This window comes from Tiliqua scincoides, chromosome 3 (genome assembly GCF_035046505.1).
Source record: "Tiliqua scincoides isolate rTilSci1 chromosome 3, rTilSci1.hap2, whole genome shotgun sequence".
In the NCBI taxonomy this organism is placed as follows: domain Eukaryota; kingdom Metazoa; phylum Chordata; class Lepidosauria; order Squamata; family Scincidae; genus Tiliqua; species Tiliqua scincoides.
This window is the reverse complement of record NC_089823.1, coordinates 153,962,383-153,976,578: the sequence shown is the minus strand read 5'-3', so window position 1 is coordinate 153,976,578 and position 14,196 is coordinate 153,962,383. Positions and strand designations below refer to the sequence as shown.

General features: G+C 42.5%; 1 protein-coding gene across 3 annotated transcripts in view; it reads left to right on the top strand.

The window, feature by feature from the left end:
- ADAMTS14 (ADAM metallopeptidase with thrombospondin type 1 motif 14) overlaps nucleotides 1–14,196 on the top strand; it is a 94,808-nt gene that overhangs the window by 61,341 nt on the left and 19,271 nt on the right. For all 3 annotated transcript variants that reach the window (XM_066622257.1, XM_066622256.1, XM_066622258.1), the window contains exons 7-14: nucleotides 2,148–2,253; nucleotides 3,186–3,329; nucleotides 3,533–3,665; nucleotides 4,377–4,490; nucleotides 7,983–8,131; nucleotides 9,360–9,535; nucleotides 11,817–11,950; nucleotides 14,035–14,158. In XM_066622257.1, the coding sequence (XP_066478354.1) occupies nucleotides 2,148–2,253; nucleotides 3,186–3,329; nucleotides 3,533–3,665; nucleotides 4,377–4,490; nucleotides 7,983–8,131; nucleotides 9,360–9,535; nucleotides 11,817–11,950; nucleotides 14,035–14,158 (1,080 nt within the window). The remainder of the gene's footprint in view (nucleotides 1–2,147; nucleotides 2,254–3,185; nucleotides 3,330–3,532; nucleotides 3,666–4,376; nucleotides 4,491–7,982; nucleotides 8,132–9,359; nucleotides 9,536–11,816; nucleotides 11,951–14,034; nucleotides 14,159–14,196) is intronic.

Below are 14,196 nucleotides of genomic sequence, written 5' to 3'. Positions count from 1 at the left end.
GCTGCACATCATAGTTGCTCTTTTGTCGCCATCACTTATTGCAGTAGTTCTCAAACTTTTTAGCACCGGGTCTCACTTTTTATAATGACAGTCTGTCAGGACCCACCGGAAGGGATGTCATTAATCTGAAAGTGATGTCATGGCTGCAAGTGACATCAAGCAGGAACATTTTTAATAATCCGAGGCTGCAATTCTATCCCAACTTACTCAGGAATAAACCCCATTGACTATTGTTGTTAAAAGCATATACATAGTAGCTTGTTAAAAGTAGAGATCTGTAGCATTTTCCCCAAATGCAGTCACATACCGTGTAGCATCAAGTCTAATTTATTAAAAATAAGATATTGAAATAAATTGCGACCCACCTGAAATTGGCTCATGACCCGCCTTGTGAGTCCCGACCCACAGTTTGAGAGACACTGACTTATTCAATCCATTTAGTGGATCAACTCCCTTTTGACATGGATTTGATTCATGCCGGCAGGAACTGATTTCTGCAGGAAGAAGCAGAACAAAAATGCATGGCAGTGTTACTTGAAAGCATAGCCCTGACTGGGCAAGAAATATTGCCATTAAACCATGGAAAAATGTTTATGAATGTTTATTTTTTTTCTTGGCAATGACATTCACGATGACTTCACTAGAAATGAAGTCTATACCCTGTTGGCTGCTCTCCCTATGCTTTAGCAGCTGAGGTATTGGCAAATTCTTGGTGTATGCGACTTCCTTCATAGTGTTTGCTTTTCCCTTCTTCTTGCAACAGATCTGCCAGCATTTCCCAGATGTATTTGTCACTATTACTGCCTCTTCCAATACTAAGCCAAGTGACTGGGATAGTCACTCTCTCTCAGCCTCACCTACATCACAGGGTTGTAATGAGGACAAAAGGAGGAGAGGAACTGTACATACCACCCTGAACTCCTTGGAGGAAGGGTGGTATAAAAATATGAAAAAATAAATAAGTGATAAAGTTATGGTGTCAGCCAACCTACTGCAGTATGGCATCAAATTGAATATAATAGTAATAATAATACAGGTATTTATATACCGCCTTTCTTGGTCTTTATTCAAGACTTTAGGCAGGCTAATTTAAATCCCCGGAGGGATTTTTGCAATTGAAAGAAGGCTCTATCTTTCAAGAGCCACAACAAATTCAGATGTTTTGTTCTGATCTGGCCCCCATCCTGGCCTCCATCCTCCCACGCTCAGAGCAGATGGAAATAGCTCGGCTCAGCTTGCCAGCTGCTTCAAGGTCGCACGGTGCCGGTGGCCTCGAACTGGCGACCTTGTGGATGTTATCTTCAGGCAAATGGAGGCTCTACCCTCTAGACCAGACCTCCTGCCCATATCCCTGTACTGTGCAGTGGATTCAATTACAGTCCTGCTTTTGCTGCCTGCCTGAGACCTCGGTAACAGAAAGTTTATCAAAGCGCTTGTCGAGTCACAATACATAACTGGTCGGCTGCCTTTGGCTTGGTGTATTGTTTCTGTGGGGTTTTTTAAAGATCTTCTTTTTTTGTGTTATTGTGAGTGTGCCAGATGGGAATGAGTATGAAACTATTATTTTATGAGTGTGGTGAGATTTTAACCATTTATCATTGTAATGCCTTGCAAGCCTGTTTGTTTTCATGAACTATGACAGGGGGAACAAATTTATAGTTGTTTTATTTGTAGTTCCATGCAGGGATTTGAGTTGTAGTTCCATGCAGGGATCTGCTAACTGGGTAGGAGGCACTTTTTAAGTGGGTGCTCTTCTTTTATTTAGCAGGGGAAGAGTAACTGGCCCTCCTAACCCCAGCACTGTCTTTTCTAGTGAGGCCCTCCTCACCCCTAGCACTGTCTTTTCAGACCAGCTGTCTGTTGGTGTTCTTTTGCATCCTTTTAGATTGTGAGCCCTTTTGGAACAGGGAGCCATTAGTTGTTTGTTTGATTTTCTCTGTAAACCGCTTTGTGAACTTTCTGTTGAAAAGCGGTATATAAATACTGTTAATAATAATAATAATAATAATAATAATAATAATAATAATAATAATAATGTAACAGCTCCAGCATGTGGCTTCTTTCTCATGTACCTTCACTCTCTTTTTTTCCTCTGTTTCTCCGCCTTTGTTCTTTTTCTCTGTTTTTGTTCTTCTGCCTTATTCCAGGATATGCTCCTGTCACGGGCATGTGTCACCCTCTGCGCAGTTGCACCCTCAATCATGAGGATGGATTCTCCTCCGCTTTTGTGGTTGCCCATGAAACTGGACATGTGTAAGTTTGTGTTGAACATTGTTCACTGGTTGCAGCATGTTATTATTTATTGTATTTATATGCCACCTTTCTGCCTTTTCCAAGGCACCCAAGGTCATTTACAGTATTAAAAAAATAATGCTGCAGAACATAAAAAGCAGAATTATCTCAGGCCATTGGTAGTCTTCTCAGGTAAAAAAACTGATGTTTTTTCAGGAGGTGATGATGGCTCCCTGGCCTGGGCAACCTCTATCTTGCCTTCCTTCAGGACACACAGATCTTCAATAGGTCTCATATATCTTTGTTGTTGTTGCTTAGAGCCTTTTAAAGAGATTCAGTGCTTTTAGCTCCAGCTGTTTTTAAAAACCACCTTCTTAATGAGGATTTTCATGCTGGTCCATAGGTACCCGGTTAATACTTAGGACCCAGTCCTATTCAACTTTAGGTGGCAGTGTATGGGTAATGAATGTGGCTGCATCTGCTAATACTATACTACCTATATCACCTACCTAGTGCACTTTTAAAGCAGTTCTAATTTATAATTATAATTTATAAAAATGCATCCTTGGAATAAAACACATAACACAGCTTTCTGTACTTTTCCTCCTTCGGGGGGGGGACAAAATCTGCAGAAAAATGAAAACATGTAAGACTACCTCTAATTTTTAGTTAAAGGGAGGCAGCATTTGGTGCTGCTTTTAGTCTTGGGAGTCATGAGGTCCTGGGCCAGCCTTCAATCTAGTTATCTGAAGTTAGTTAAGTTTGTAGCCTTAGTAAGTAAGGCTGTCTTGGGCTGCTAGCATTGTACCTAGAAAGTCTTGCCAAATTGGTGGCTTTGCACCAGCTCAGTTCTTGTGGAAAGTAGTAGTAGTAGTATTCAAATCTTACTGTTGTTTCATTAGTCTCTGTTTCATATTCCTTGGGGAACACCACTTATAGACTTTTTTTAACAGGTTAGGTATGGAACATGATGGCCAAGGTAACCGATGTGCTGATGAGACCAGCATGGGGAGCATTATGGCACCATTGGTGCAGGCTGCATTCCACCGTTATCATTGGTCCCGATGTAGCAAACAGGAGTTGAACCGTTACATACAGTAGGTCTACTTGAGAAAAAATTGCATAGATTGACTGAGTGGGAGGTGCATGTGGAAATAGTAGATAATCGTAACTGAATGGTGAATTAAGATGACACATAGAGAATGCACAACTACTTGTGAATGCGAGGATCTCTGGAACAGCTGAATTACAATGAAAAATTTGCGACAAAACATGTTTTTTTTGTCTTCTTGTGCTGCAGCTCCTATGACTGCCTCTTAGATGATCCCTTTGAGCACAAGTGGCCAAAGCTGCCTGAACTGCCAGGAATCAATTACTCAATGGATGAGCAATGCCGCTTTGATTTTGGTGTGGGCTACAAAACATGCACGGCTGTGAGTATAAAAACCCTGTTGGCAAGATCTACTTTTTCTTTCCTCTGTCTGCTGCAGTATTTAGAAAATCCCCCCTCAGCAAGGGTCAATTAACACATTATGTTTATTTATGCATAAACTCAAGTCTTTTTTAAGAGTTCACATATAAATATGATGTGTGAATGAGGCAAACATGTATTATGCAGGGTATACTAATCTGAAAGCCAGGATTGGGGGGCAGCTGTCTTTCAAGGTCTTATCTTGAGCTTCTGTTAAAGATGCAAGAGCACAACCTGTACAAAAAGTGGCTGTCCTAACCTGGATATGTCTTTAAGGCGCAATCCTAACCCCTTATGTCAGTGCTTTCCAGCACTGATTTAAGGGCAATGCAGCTCTGAGGTAAGGAAACAAACATTCCCTTACTTTGAGGAGGCCTCTGTGAGTGACACTCAACTGCAGGATGCAGCACATGTCCCATTGGCACCGCTATGCCAGTGGTGGAAAGTACTGACATAAGAGGTTAGGATTGTGCCCTAAGAGACTGTCCTTTGTAACTTGTGCCAGATGCTACTTTTTTGTGAAGGGTTATAATATTATAAAGTAGGATTCTTACATATATTTTGCTATGCCATAAATTAAGTTGCAGGTATGAATGCGCTACTTGTACTTTCTTCCAGAGTAAATATGCAAACAGATGACTTGTTTTGGGTGTGTGTTTTTCCTTTTTGACAGTTCAGAACTTTTGACCCTTGTAAGCAGCTGTGGTGCAGCCATTCAGATAATCCCTACTTCTGTAAAACAAAGAAAGGACCACCTTTGGATGGAACTGAATGTGCATCAGGCAAGGTACCCATAGTGTTGCTAGGATATAGTTGGTCAGTTTAACTGGTGGTAGAAAACTGGCATATCTCTTGCTCTTGGCCACACACTTTTGTTGGTGCATCTGGGCACACAGACACCATATTTATGTAATTTATTTACTAGCATGTACCCATTAGGCACATTTCTTTGCATATAATGCTATACTGATTCTTTATACCTGAATACATCAGCTCCAGTGGCTACCAGTTTGTTTCTGGTAACAAACTCAACTAACTTACTAGCTTTAGTTACTAACTGGTAACTAAATTCAAGGTGCTCATTTTGGTATTTTAAAGAACCACGTGGTCTAGAATTTGGGTACTTGGTCCCATATATGTCCTTTCCTAGTCAGTTAAGATTGGCAGATGAGATGTTGCTCCTGGTGCTACCACCTTCTAAAGTGAAGCTAACTTCCACCAAAATGAGTCTTTGTTGTGATTGCGCATGACAGTGAAAAGTTCAACTCCTGCCAGTGATATTTCAATTAGGCCTTTTGACAGCTAACAAAGAAGCTTTTATTGTGCCTGACCATTGCACAAGGTTATAATTCTGATACTGTTGTTTTTCAGAATCGTTCTAAAATGCTGGCTTTAAAATGAAATGTTTATTTTTTTAATTGAAATATTTTGTGCTGCTTTAATTCTTTGGTGTAAATTGCTCTGAGCGCTTCTTGATGAAAAACTCACAGATATAATAGTAATAATAATTAATAAGAATATATACCGTATACAAGGGGGCTTCGTATCCATGGATCTCATCTCTGTGGTTTCACTTAACCGCAAATTGGATCCGTAGTCCCCCTGCCCCTTCAGAGGACTCTCCTAGCCTCCAGAGGCTTTCTGAGGCCCATAGAGGTCATGCTCAACTGCCTGCAGCCACTGCAAACCTCAGAAGGGCCAAAAAGGAAAAAAAAAAGTGACTTCCTGTTTTACTGTAAATGTAAATGTCTGGAAGGATATTTTTAAATGCCTTATAAGGCATTTTATTGTAGAACTGGAAGTTGCTTTTTTCCCCCTTTTTGGCCATTCTGGGGTTCACAGTGGCTGCATGTGGTCGCACATGACCTCAGAAAGCCTCCAGGGGCAAGGAGAGACAAACTCTCTTTGCCTCCGGGGGGGGGGGAGTCATCCCCTCCTGTCTGCAGATTCAGAGGTCCACGGGGGCGTTCCAGGGACACGCCTGTACACTGCTCTTCAACAGATACGTTCACAAAGTGGTTTACAGACAAAAGCAAATAACTAAATGGCTCCCTGTCCCAAAAGGGCTCACAGACTAAAAAGATGCAGAAGAGCACCAGCAACCACCACCAGTAAAAACACTGTGCTGGGGTGAAGAGGGATATTTACTCTCCCCCTGCTAAACATAATATACAGGTGGAGCCTATTTATCTGCGTTCCGTAACTCCAAGCAATTAACAAAAAACACATTGTGCTAAATTCCATACACAAATACGCTGTAACCTGACACTTGGGGCTGGAAGGAAACTAAGGCAGCTGTTATCAATCCCCTCCCCTCCACACTCAGCCCTCCCCGTTTCTCCCCTGCCAGCTGTCCCCGCTTCTTTCACAGGTGGGATGCTGATATGCATTTCTACTCAGAGGTAAGTCCCATTGTAGTCAATGGGGCTTACTCCCAGGAAAGTGTGGAGCGGATTGTAGCCTAAGTTTCATACTTTGCTTGCTGGGAAGGCTTGCTTGTGTCAGTGATTGCCTGCATCATCTCGGGGTGTGTGTGTGTGTGTGTGCTTGTGTCGGTGATTGCCTGCACCATCTCGGGGGGGGGGGAATTCGGCAAACACTCCCTGGGTTTTTTAAAGCAATCCCCTCTGTTGCTACCGCACCTGCCCCTGTGTGTGTGTGTGTGTGTGTGTGTGAGTGAGAGAGCGCTCCACCTTGCTGCAGAGATTAGCCACCCCCCTTCCCCTCTTCAGCCTCGGCTGCCTCAGGGGCTCCAAGAGTGTTACTGTTCTTTCACAAGGGGAACCTCTTCCGTGGCTCCAGGGCTATTTCCCTGCCTGGTTGAGGCAGAGCCTTTTTGCAGTGTTTTGGGCTGCCTGGAAATGGAGTGAGATGCCAGGGCAAAGGAGGCAAAGGTGTGTGTGACTTTCAGTTCCCCCCAACCTGTTGAGACAAATCCGTGGATAAATAGGCTGCACCTGTGCTGCTAATATTAGATATAGCATTGGCTCTTTTTAAAGTCTGCTTTGCACTGCTTGCCCATCGTGTTTATTGTGGCTGCAGTGACCTTACACTGGTGTTCCCCATAGAAAATTTGGCAGATATGATGGGCAATTGTGCAGGGCAGGCGCATTCATGTGGCGGACTGAGATAGCTGATTCAGGCAACAGGTTGGTGAGGAGTACCCACCTCCATCTGCCCACTTTTTTCCACTGCTCCTCCTCCTCTTGCTCCCTGGATTAGAAAAGGAAGAGGGGAATGGAATGGAAGAGGACCCCTTCTGTTCCATTTCCCTTTTTCTTTTCCAATCCATGTAGTTGAAGGAGTAGAGCTGGCATTTAACCAGGTAAAGGGGAACAACATTTAGCACATCACCTCAGGCACCAGGAAGTCTTAGGCCAGCCGTAGCATCACCTAAGACTCAGAATGATGTCCAGGAGTCTTGATTGGCAGCAACGTGGCCACTATACGTTTTAGAAATGAGCACCTGCTGTCCATGCCTGTGTTTATCACAGGAATGGCAAACACAATTGCAGGTTTATCTCTACCATTCCATTTCAGTCTTTGAACTTTTTCAAGACTTTCCCTAGTCTCTTTCCCTGCAAGTACTGCAAATAATAATAATAATAATAATAATAATAATAATAATAATAATAATAATAATAATAAATACATGTATTTATAACCGCCTTTCTTGGTCGTCAGATTTCTCCTCAGACTTTATTCAAGGCAGTTTACATGGGCAGGCTGTTCTAAATTCCCGTAGGGATTTTTACAATCAAAGAAAGGTTCTATCTTTCAAGAACCACAACATTTCAGATGGATCTTTTGATCTGGTATCACATTCTGGCCTCCGGTTTCCTCCCATGCAAGCTGACAAGCAGCTCCTTCATCTCTCACGTGGAGGGCAGCCAAGATGCTTCTTTGCTCACACCAAAGAGCAGGTGGAATAACTCGTCTGACACATAAGGATAAAGTTTAGGATAGAAGTGTCAACCTTGCTGTGGTTTCCATTTGCAATCTGTGCCAAGATATACCTTTGATGCTCCAGAGGTGACAGGCTGATTTCATGAATACACTGTGCCACCCAGGCCCCCTGAGACCTTTCTTTATTACTTTAAGGTTTCGTGACTTCCCAGTCGTCACTGTCCGCCTGACCAATGAGAGTGGGAGAAACAGATTCCGAACCATGTTGTAAAGCTGGGTGCTTCCGTGGCTGTAGAACTGCTCTCCTCACTAACACTGGACAGTTATGAAGAGGCAGGTGTTCAGGTAACCCCTGTTTCTTCTCCTGTTCCAGTGGTGTTTCAAGGGTCACTGCATCTGGAAGACTTCAGAACAACCTTACAGCCAGGATGGCAGCTGGAGTTCCTGGTCCAAATTTGGTTCCTGCTCCAGAACTTGTGGGGGTGGGGTACGCTCCCGCAGCAGGAACTGCAACAACCCACCGTAAGTTTGAACTTCTGCTAGATAAGCAGTGTTTGGCAAACTGCATTTCACAGGGAACAGAAAGGAACTCCTTTTCCTCTAATGTATCTGATTGCAGGAAAAGAGGAGAGATGTTATACAAAGTTATAGGCCAGAGAAAGGCAGGTCAGTTCATAAATGCTAGAAAATTAAAGGGCCTCTTCCCTCTTCTTCTTTATTTGCCTTTGGGGTATGATTGTCCATAACTCAGTGTCCTGACTTACATAGTGGGTATTACTTATGGGCATGCATTTTGAGATGGAGTATGACATACAGCTTACATAAGACCTATGTTAGAAAGAGAGTATCGTATCAGATTGAGAAAATCCTGTCTTGGGAATGTAGTGTGGTATTACAATGGAGGGGCGTTCAAACATGTGATCCACTACCTGCAGCCTGAAGTAGTAGATTCAGCAACCACATATGTTTAACAAGTGTGTACTTCAATTCTGAGAGACAGAGAGATGAGGGCCAGCAAGAGGGTTTAATATACAGGTGTGTGCCACTTAACGACGGGGATGTGTTCTCCTGTCCTTGTTGTTATGTGATTAAGTCATTAACTGAACATTCAGCCCAATTTGTTGCGCAAACAGACACTCCCTGCCAGACACTAGCTGACTGCACAGGCTACTGGAGATAGATTGCCTCTTCTTTGCATTAAGTGTTGTGTAAACAGACACTCTGCTGCAGGCTGTGGGAGACATGATTGCCTCATTAAGAGCATCTTTGATGTGCTTTGACCACCATCATATATGCGGTCTATTGTTAAGCGAACAGTTGTAAAGTGGCACACGCCTGTGGAATCATTATTTTACAGTAGCTATTAGTTGACTAGAATACCCAACCTTGGCCATTTGGGAGCTTCTTATGCTACTTTTCCAACCCTTAGGTTTCCAAGCAAAAGCTGCAATGTTCTGATAGGCAAAGAGAAGAACGGGCTAGGACAGTGGTTCCCAAATATTTTCAACTGGCAGCTGCCAACTGGCAGCTGGACCATTGGCTGCGGCTCCTCAATAGAGCTACAATCCTATATGTTGTATAGGTGGTGGGGTTTTTGCGAGGATCCTGTGGCTCTCCTGGCTGGTTTCCATGGCTCCCTGGGGAGCCACAGCTTACAGTTTGGGAACCACTGGGCTAGGATAAAAAGCAACAAACTGAATTCAGATATAAATGCCATGCTCCCTCACCAACTTCCTGGTTTATTTTCCAGCCCAGCCTACGGAGGGCGCCATTGCCCAGGTGCCACATATGAGTACCAGGTCTGTAATACTGAAGAGTGCCGGGGTCCTTATGAAGATTTTCGTGCCCAGCAATGCTCCAAGCGAAACTCTTATTACACACACCAGAACTCTAAGCACACCTGGCTTCCCTATGAACACCACGATGGTAAGTTGCAAGACTATACCCTGGAAATAGAGTTTTTGCTGGTTGTTGCCTTTCTCAAGACTTTATATAGGCCTCTTGAGACATGACAAAAATGATTCTCTTGAATGGGTCTGGAGCATATACTTTATGCCCTGGGCTAAATTTTATGTATTTTTATTTATTTATTTAAAAGGGTTGTACCTGACTTTTCCCATTCTGATCAATGTATCTAATATACCAGCATGTATGCTTGTCACTGACTCTCATGTATATTGACCTTCTTAAGTTATACCCATGCTAGCTAGAAGCATGCATTACATGCATAGTCAAAGATATCCCAGATACTAGGAAAGTTTCATTTTTAATATCTTTTGAAATGGGGGATATGAAGTATAACCCCAAATGGTTAAGATATTTTACACTAGCTAGAAAGTGTAATATGGGATGCATAAGGTCTTAGGTACCCTAATCAGTGGAAAAATCTGAAAATGGGACATTTAGACATCTTACTGTAAAAACTTGGGGTATGAAATCTACTTCCCAATAAAGGTAGCTAGAATCCATTCTGGATGGGGTTAGCGGTGAGTTTTGGTTGCCTCCAGGAATGTATAATTGTGTGCACCATGCAAGCTCTACTTTCTGGTATTTTAACGGAACACTTTTCAAGATATTTTTGATTTGGCTGTTGCTCAGTGTTACTTTTTTTGTTCTTGTTTGTTTGTTTTTTTAAAATTGGTTTTAATCTACTGCCTTTCATATTGCATTTTCTGGTTTTTTTCTTTTAGTTTGTTTTTATTATTAATTTATGTTGGTGAAAGTTTGCCTTGAGCATCTCCATTCTGGAGGATGAAAGTCAAGGTATACATCCCTTTAATAAGTAATAATCATATTTAAATTGAATTCTTCTGTCCAAATGTTTCTCCACTCTTCTAGGCCATAACACCTAGATTTGTGGTTTGTTCAACCTCCTTCTTCCCTCTCCCCTCTAGTTCACAAAACTTGCAGCAGTATCAAGCCCCTTATCTGTTGTTCCTGCATTCTCTGGATAATTCCCTTACCCTCAGTAGTAAGGGATCAGTAGTAACACATGAACCAAAAATATACTGCAAGGTAAATGGATGCACTACAGCTGCAGCAAAAGTGCTACATTAGGCAGTCATTTATAAGTAAAGCATCCATAGCATCAGAAGTATTTCACATGTATATCCTACCTTTCCAATCTGGAGGAGTTGAAGGTGACTTATTGCTTTTTAAGTGGATTTGCTTGCTGCATGGCTGCTACTGCTGCAATATCAAGATCTATTTACTTCAGTGGCTCTTATAGGAGGTCAAAGGAGTGTCCATAACCTGCTTATGAATTATCCAGATTACGATGATGTTGATATTAATAATAATGTGCTATACAGGTACACAGTACTTTATAAGAATGAGAGGACAGGCCTTTGCCTAAAGAGCTCATACTCTAGAAAAAAGACAGAAAAAGAAAGAAATGCCAGCAAGGCAAAGAGTCACCGTCACTACCTGGTGCCTCTTTAAGCCTAGTCCAGTGGTTCTCACACTTACCAAGGTGATGGCACCCCCACAGCCTCTTCTTCCCAGCTTAACCAGGCTCTGCCATCTTGGATCTCATAAAATTTCATGAGATCCAAGATGGTGGCACCCAGGAGAGCTGGTAGGAGGAGTGAATGGGGCATCCTGAGGTGCCACTTTGAGTACGCTGTGGTGCCCTGAGGCACCATGGTGCACAGTTCGGGAACCACTGGCTTAGGCTGTACCCCCCCCCCCCCGTGGTGGACATCAAACCAGCAACTATTTTGTGAGGAGGAGGAGAAGGAGAAAAGAAGCAAACAAAGCATATTCCACCCTCTCCATTTTTTTGTTCTTATGATTTTCTATTGTTTGATTTTTATGAAAGCTGCTCTGTGATCCTCGTTGCATGAAGGGCAGGGTACAAATGCTTTAAATAACAAAGGAAGGGGAGAGACATAACAGCAGGGATTAACAAGGGAAGAATATGCAGTTCTTTCAATTACACATACTCGCCTTGATTATATTAGGTATTGGGGAACAAAGGGGTTGTAGATGTCACAGAAAAGATGGGTTTTGAGAAGGGATTTGATCATGATCTTCTTGAGCTATGTTTCATTTAACCAGCCCACAATATATTCAGATTTTGTAAACACAAACATGAAGGATACTGTGTGATTTTCGGGAAAACAAGTCACAAAATTCTGAGCTGCACTTTTGTCTGAATCATCTGTACACATTACCCTTTTGTGTGCTTGTGTTTATTTTGCTGCAGATGCTCAGAAGTGTGAGCTGATTTGCCAGTCTGAAGAAACCGGAGATGTGGTGTTCATGAACCAAGTTGTTCATGATGGCACCAGGTGCAGCTATAGAGACCCATACAGTGTCTGTGTGAGAGGGGAGTGTGTGGTATGTATTTAAACCTGGTGGTTCATTAGTTTTCTTCTTCTTTTTTCTGTACAAAATAAAGAAAAGAGACATAGGATGCCTTTTTAAAACTTTTCTGCATACTTTTGTCAAGGGAGTATAAAATAGAGCTGTTTCAAATATTCTGTGATTTCAATATTTGTTTGAAAATAGCACATTCAGTGTCACCGGAGAAGTTGTGGAAAAAATCCTCACCAAATATTCGCATTGTTTCAATACTTTTTTGTGTCCCCCTGTTCCCCTGATTGCTGGTTCTTGGCTTTGTTTTTTTTCCTTCTCACTCCCTGCAGTCATAATCCTCAGTTTCATTTACTCATAGTGCTGAATCTGATTGGCTGTGGAGACCCACATGATATTGTTTTGAGTGTCCATGATGTCAAAACTAGTGTCATTCTATTGACGCAATCAACTAGCCACCATAACCAATAAGGTTAAATAGAAGTGTGGCAAATGAGGCCAAGGAATGTGAGGGTGCAGAGAAGAAGAGCGTTGAAACAATGAAAATATATTCACAAGTGCAGAAAGTTGCCCAAAAAAAAGATTTTGGCACTTGCAAAAATAACACAAAACAAGTTACAAGATACTGGAGAACACTGGGTGTTCACATATTGCTTTAAAAAAAAAAGATCTATTTTTATTAGTAGTTGCAAGAATGGAAATAGCATAGATATGGAATAATTTACCAGTAAATAGTTGTAATTTTTTAGGATATGGGCTGTTGATTCTATGGAACAAACAACCCGCTGTTTTGCCAAATCCCAAGCCACTGGGCCTTGTAAACCAGTCCAATCAATCAGAGTTGCCAATAAGCCAAGTTCCAGTCCAAAGTCAGGTTCCAGGTAGGTCAGTCCAATCAGTCAAGGTATCCAAATCAAAGTCCAAAGCCAAAGTCCAGTCACAATCCAGTCTGATTCCCAATTCCATAAACCAAGTCAGTCAGCCAGTCTCCTCTCCTACCTCCAACCTGCACTCCTTCAGAACCCACCAAACCCTTTCTGCCTCAGGTGCTCCCTATATACCTGAGGGATCTCCTTTAGCCTCTAGTGGCTGCAGCTGTGCAGCACACCTCCAGCTACCACCTGGGCCTGAATCCTGCATTCACTTTGAGCAAGGGGCACTATGGACACCACACCCTATCTCCTCCGTAATATCTTCCACAATTCCAATACACCCGCCAAATCGGAGTATTCTAGAACACAGTGGCATAGCTTAAGGCATCTGGCATCCAGGAGCACAAAATGTTTAACACCCCCCCTTATTCTCCCATAACACTCTCCAAAATTAGGCACCCTCCAAATGGCATCTTAGAGGCCTCCAAAAGGCACTTCAGAATTTCAGTGAAAACTGTATGTGCCTTTCAGAGGGATCCAGGAGGACTTCTGAGCCCTGGGAGGGGTTGGCCACTGGGTCCCCTGAGTCATTACAGTACAGTAGCTGTCATGGAATTGTTGAAGTACATTCAGTTGTAATAACCATAGATTGTGTATGTGAACTACACCATAATTATCACTTTCAAGTAATTATGAAATGAGATAGTTTGGGAGAGAACATTATAAAATGAACAGAAAAGCACCATGTTGAGTTGACTGGTAATAAAAATGACTGGTTTTAGAGTATGAAAATATATATAGAGCTCTACCATGTTGGCTTCAGTCTAGTCCAGGGGTCTCCAAACCCTGGCCCGGGGGCCAGATGCGGCCTGCAGCAAGCCTCTTTCCGGCCCGCGGTCAACCTCTTGTTCCCTGAAAGCCTCTGGCCTACTCAACTGAACATGACCAGAACTGTGCTCTGATTGTGTCTGAAGGGTGTTTTGAGGGCCAGAGAGGTTGAATGAATGAGCCCATTCATTCATTTATTCACTCATCTAAGTTCTATTTCTAATTTAGTTATTTAAATTTTATATTTAAATTTTTTTTCCGGCCCTCCACATCACGCCAGATATTTGATGCGGCCCTCTGGTCAAAAAGTTTGGAGACCCCTGCTCTAGTCATAAGGTTACCATTCTGAAATGTCATTCTTAGAAATATTTTCTCAGTGCTCGTGTTTTTTTCTTCCTGTGGTGACAGCATGTTGGGTGCGACAAAGAAATTGGCTCTCTGAAGCAGGATGACAAGTGTGGTGTTTGTGGGGGTGACAATTCCCACTGCCGGACAGTGAAGGGGACTTTGATTAAATCCCCAAAGCAACCAGGTGAGAGGAGAAGGTTAAACTTAACTTTTTTTAAAAAA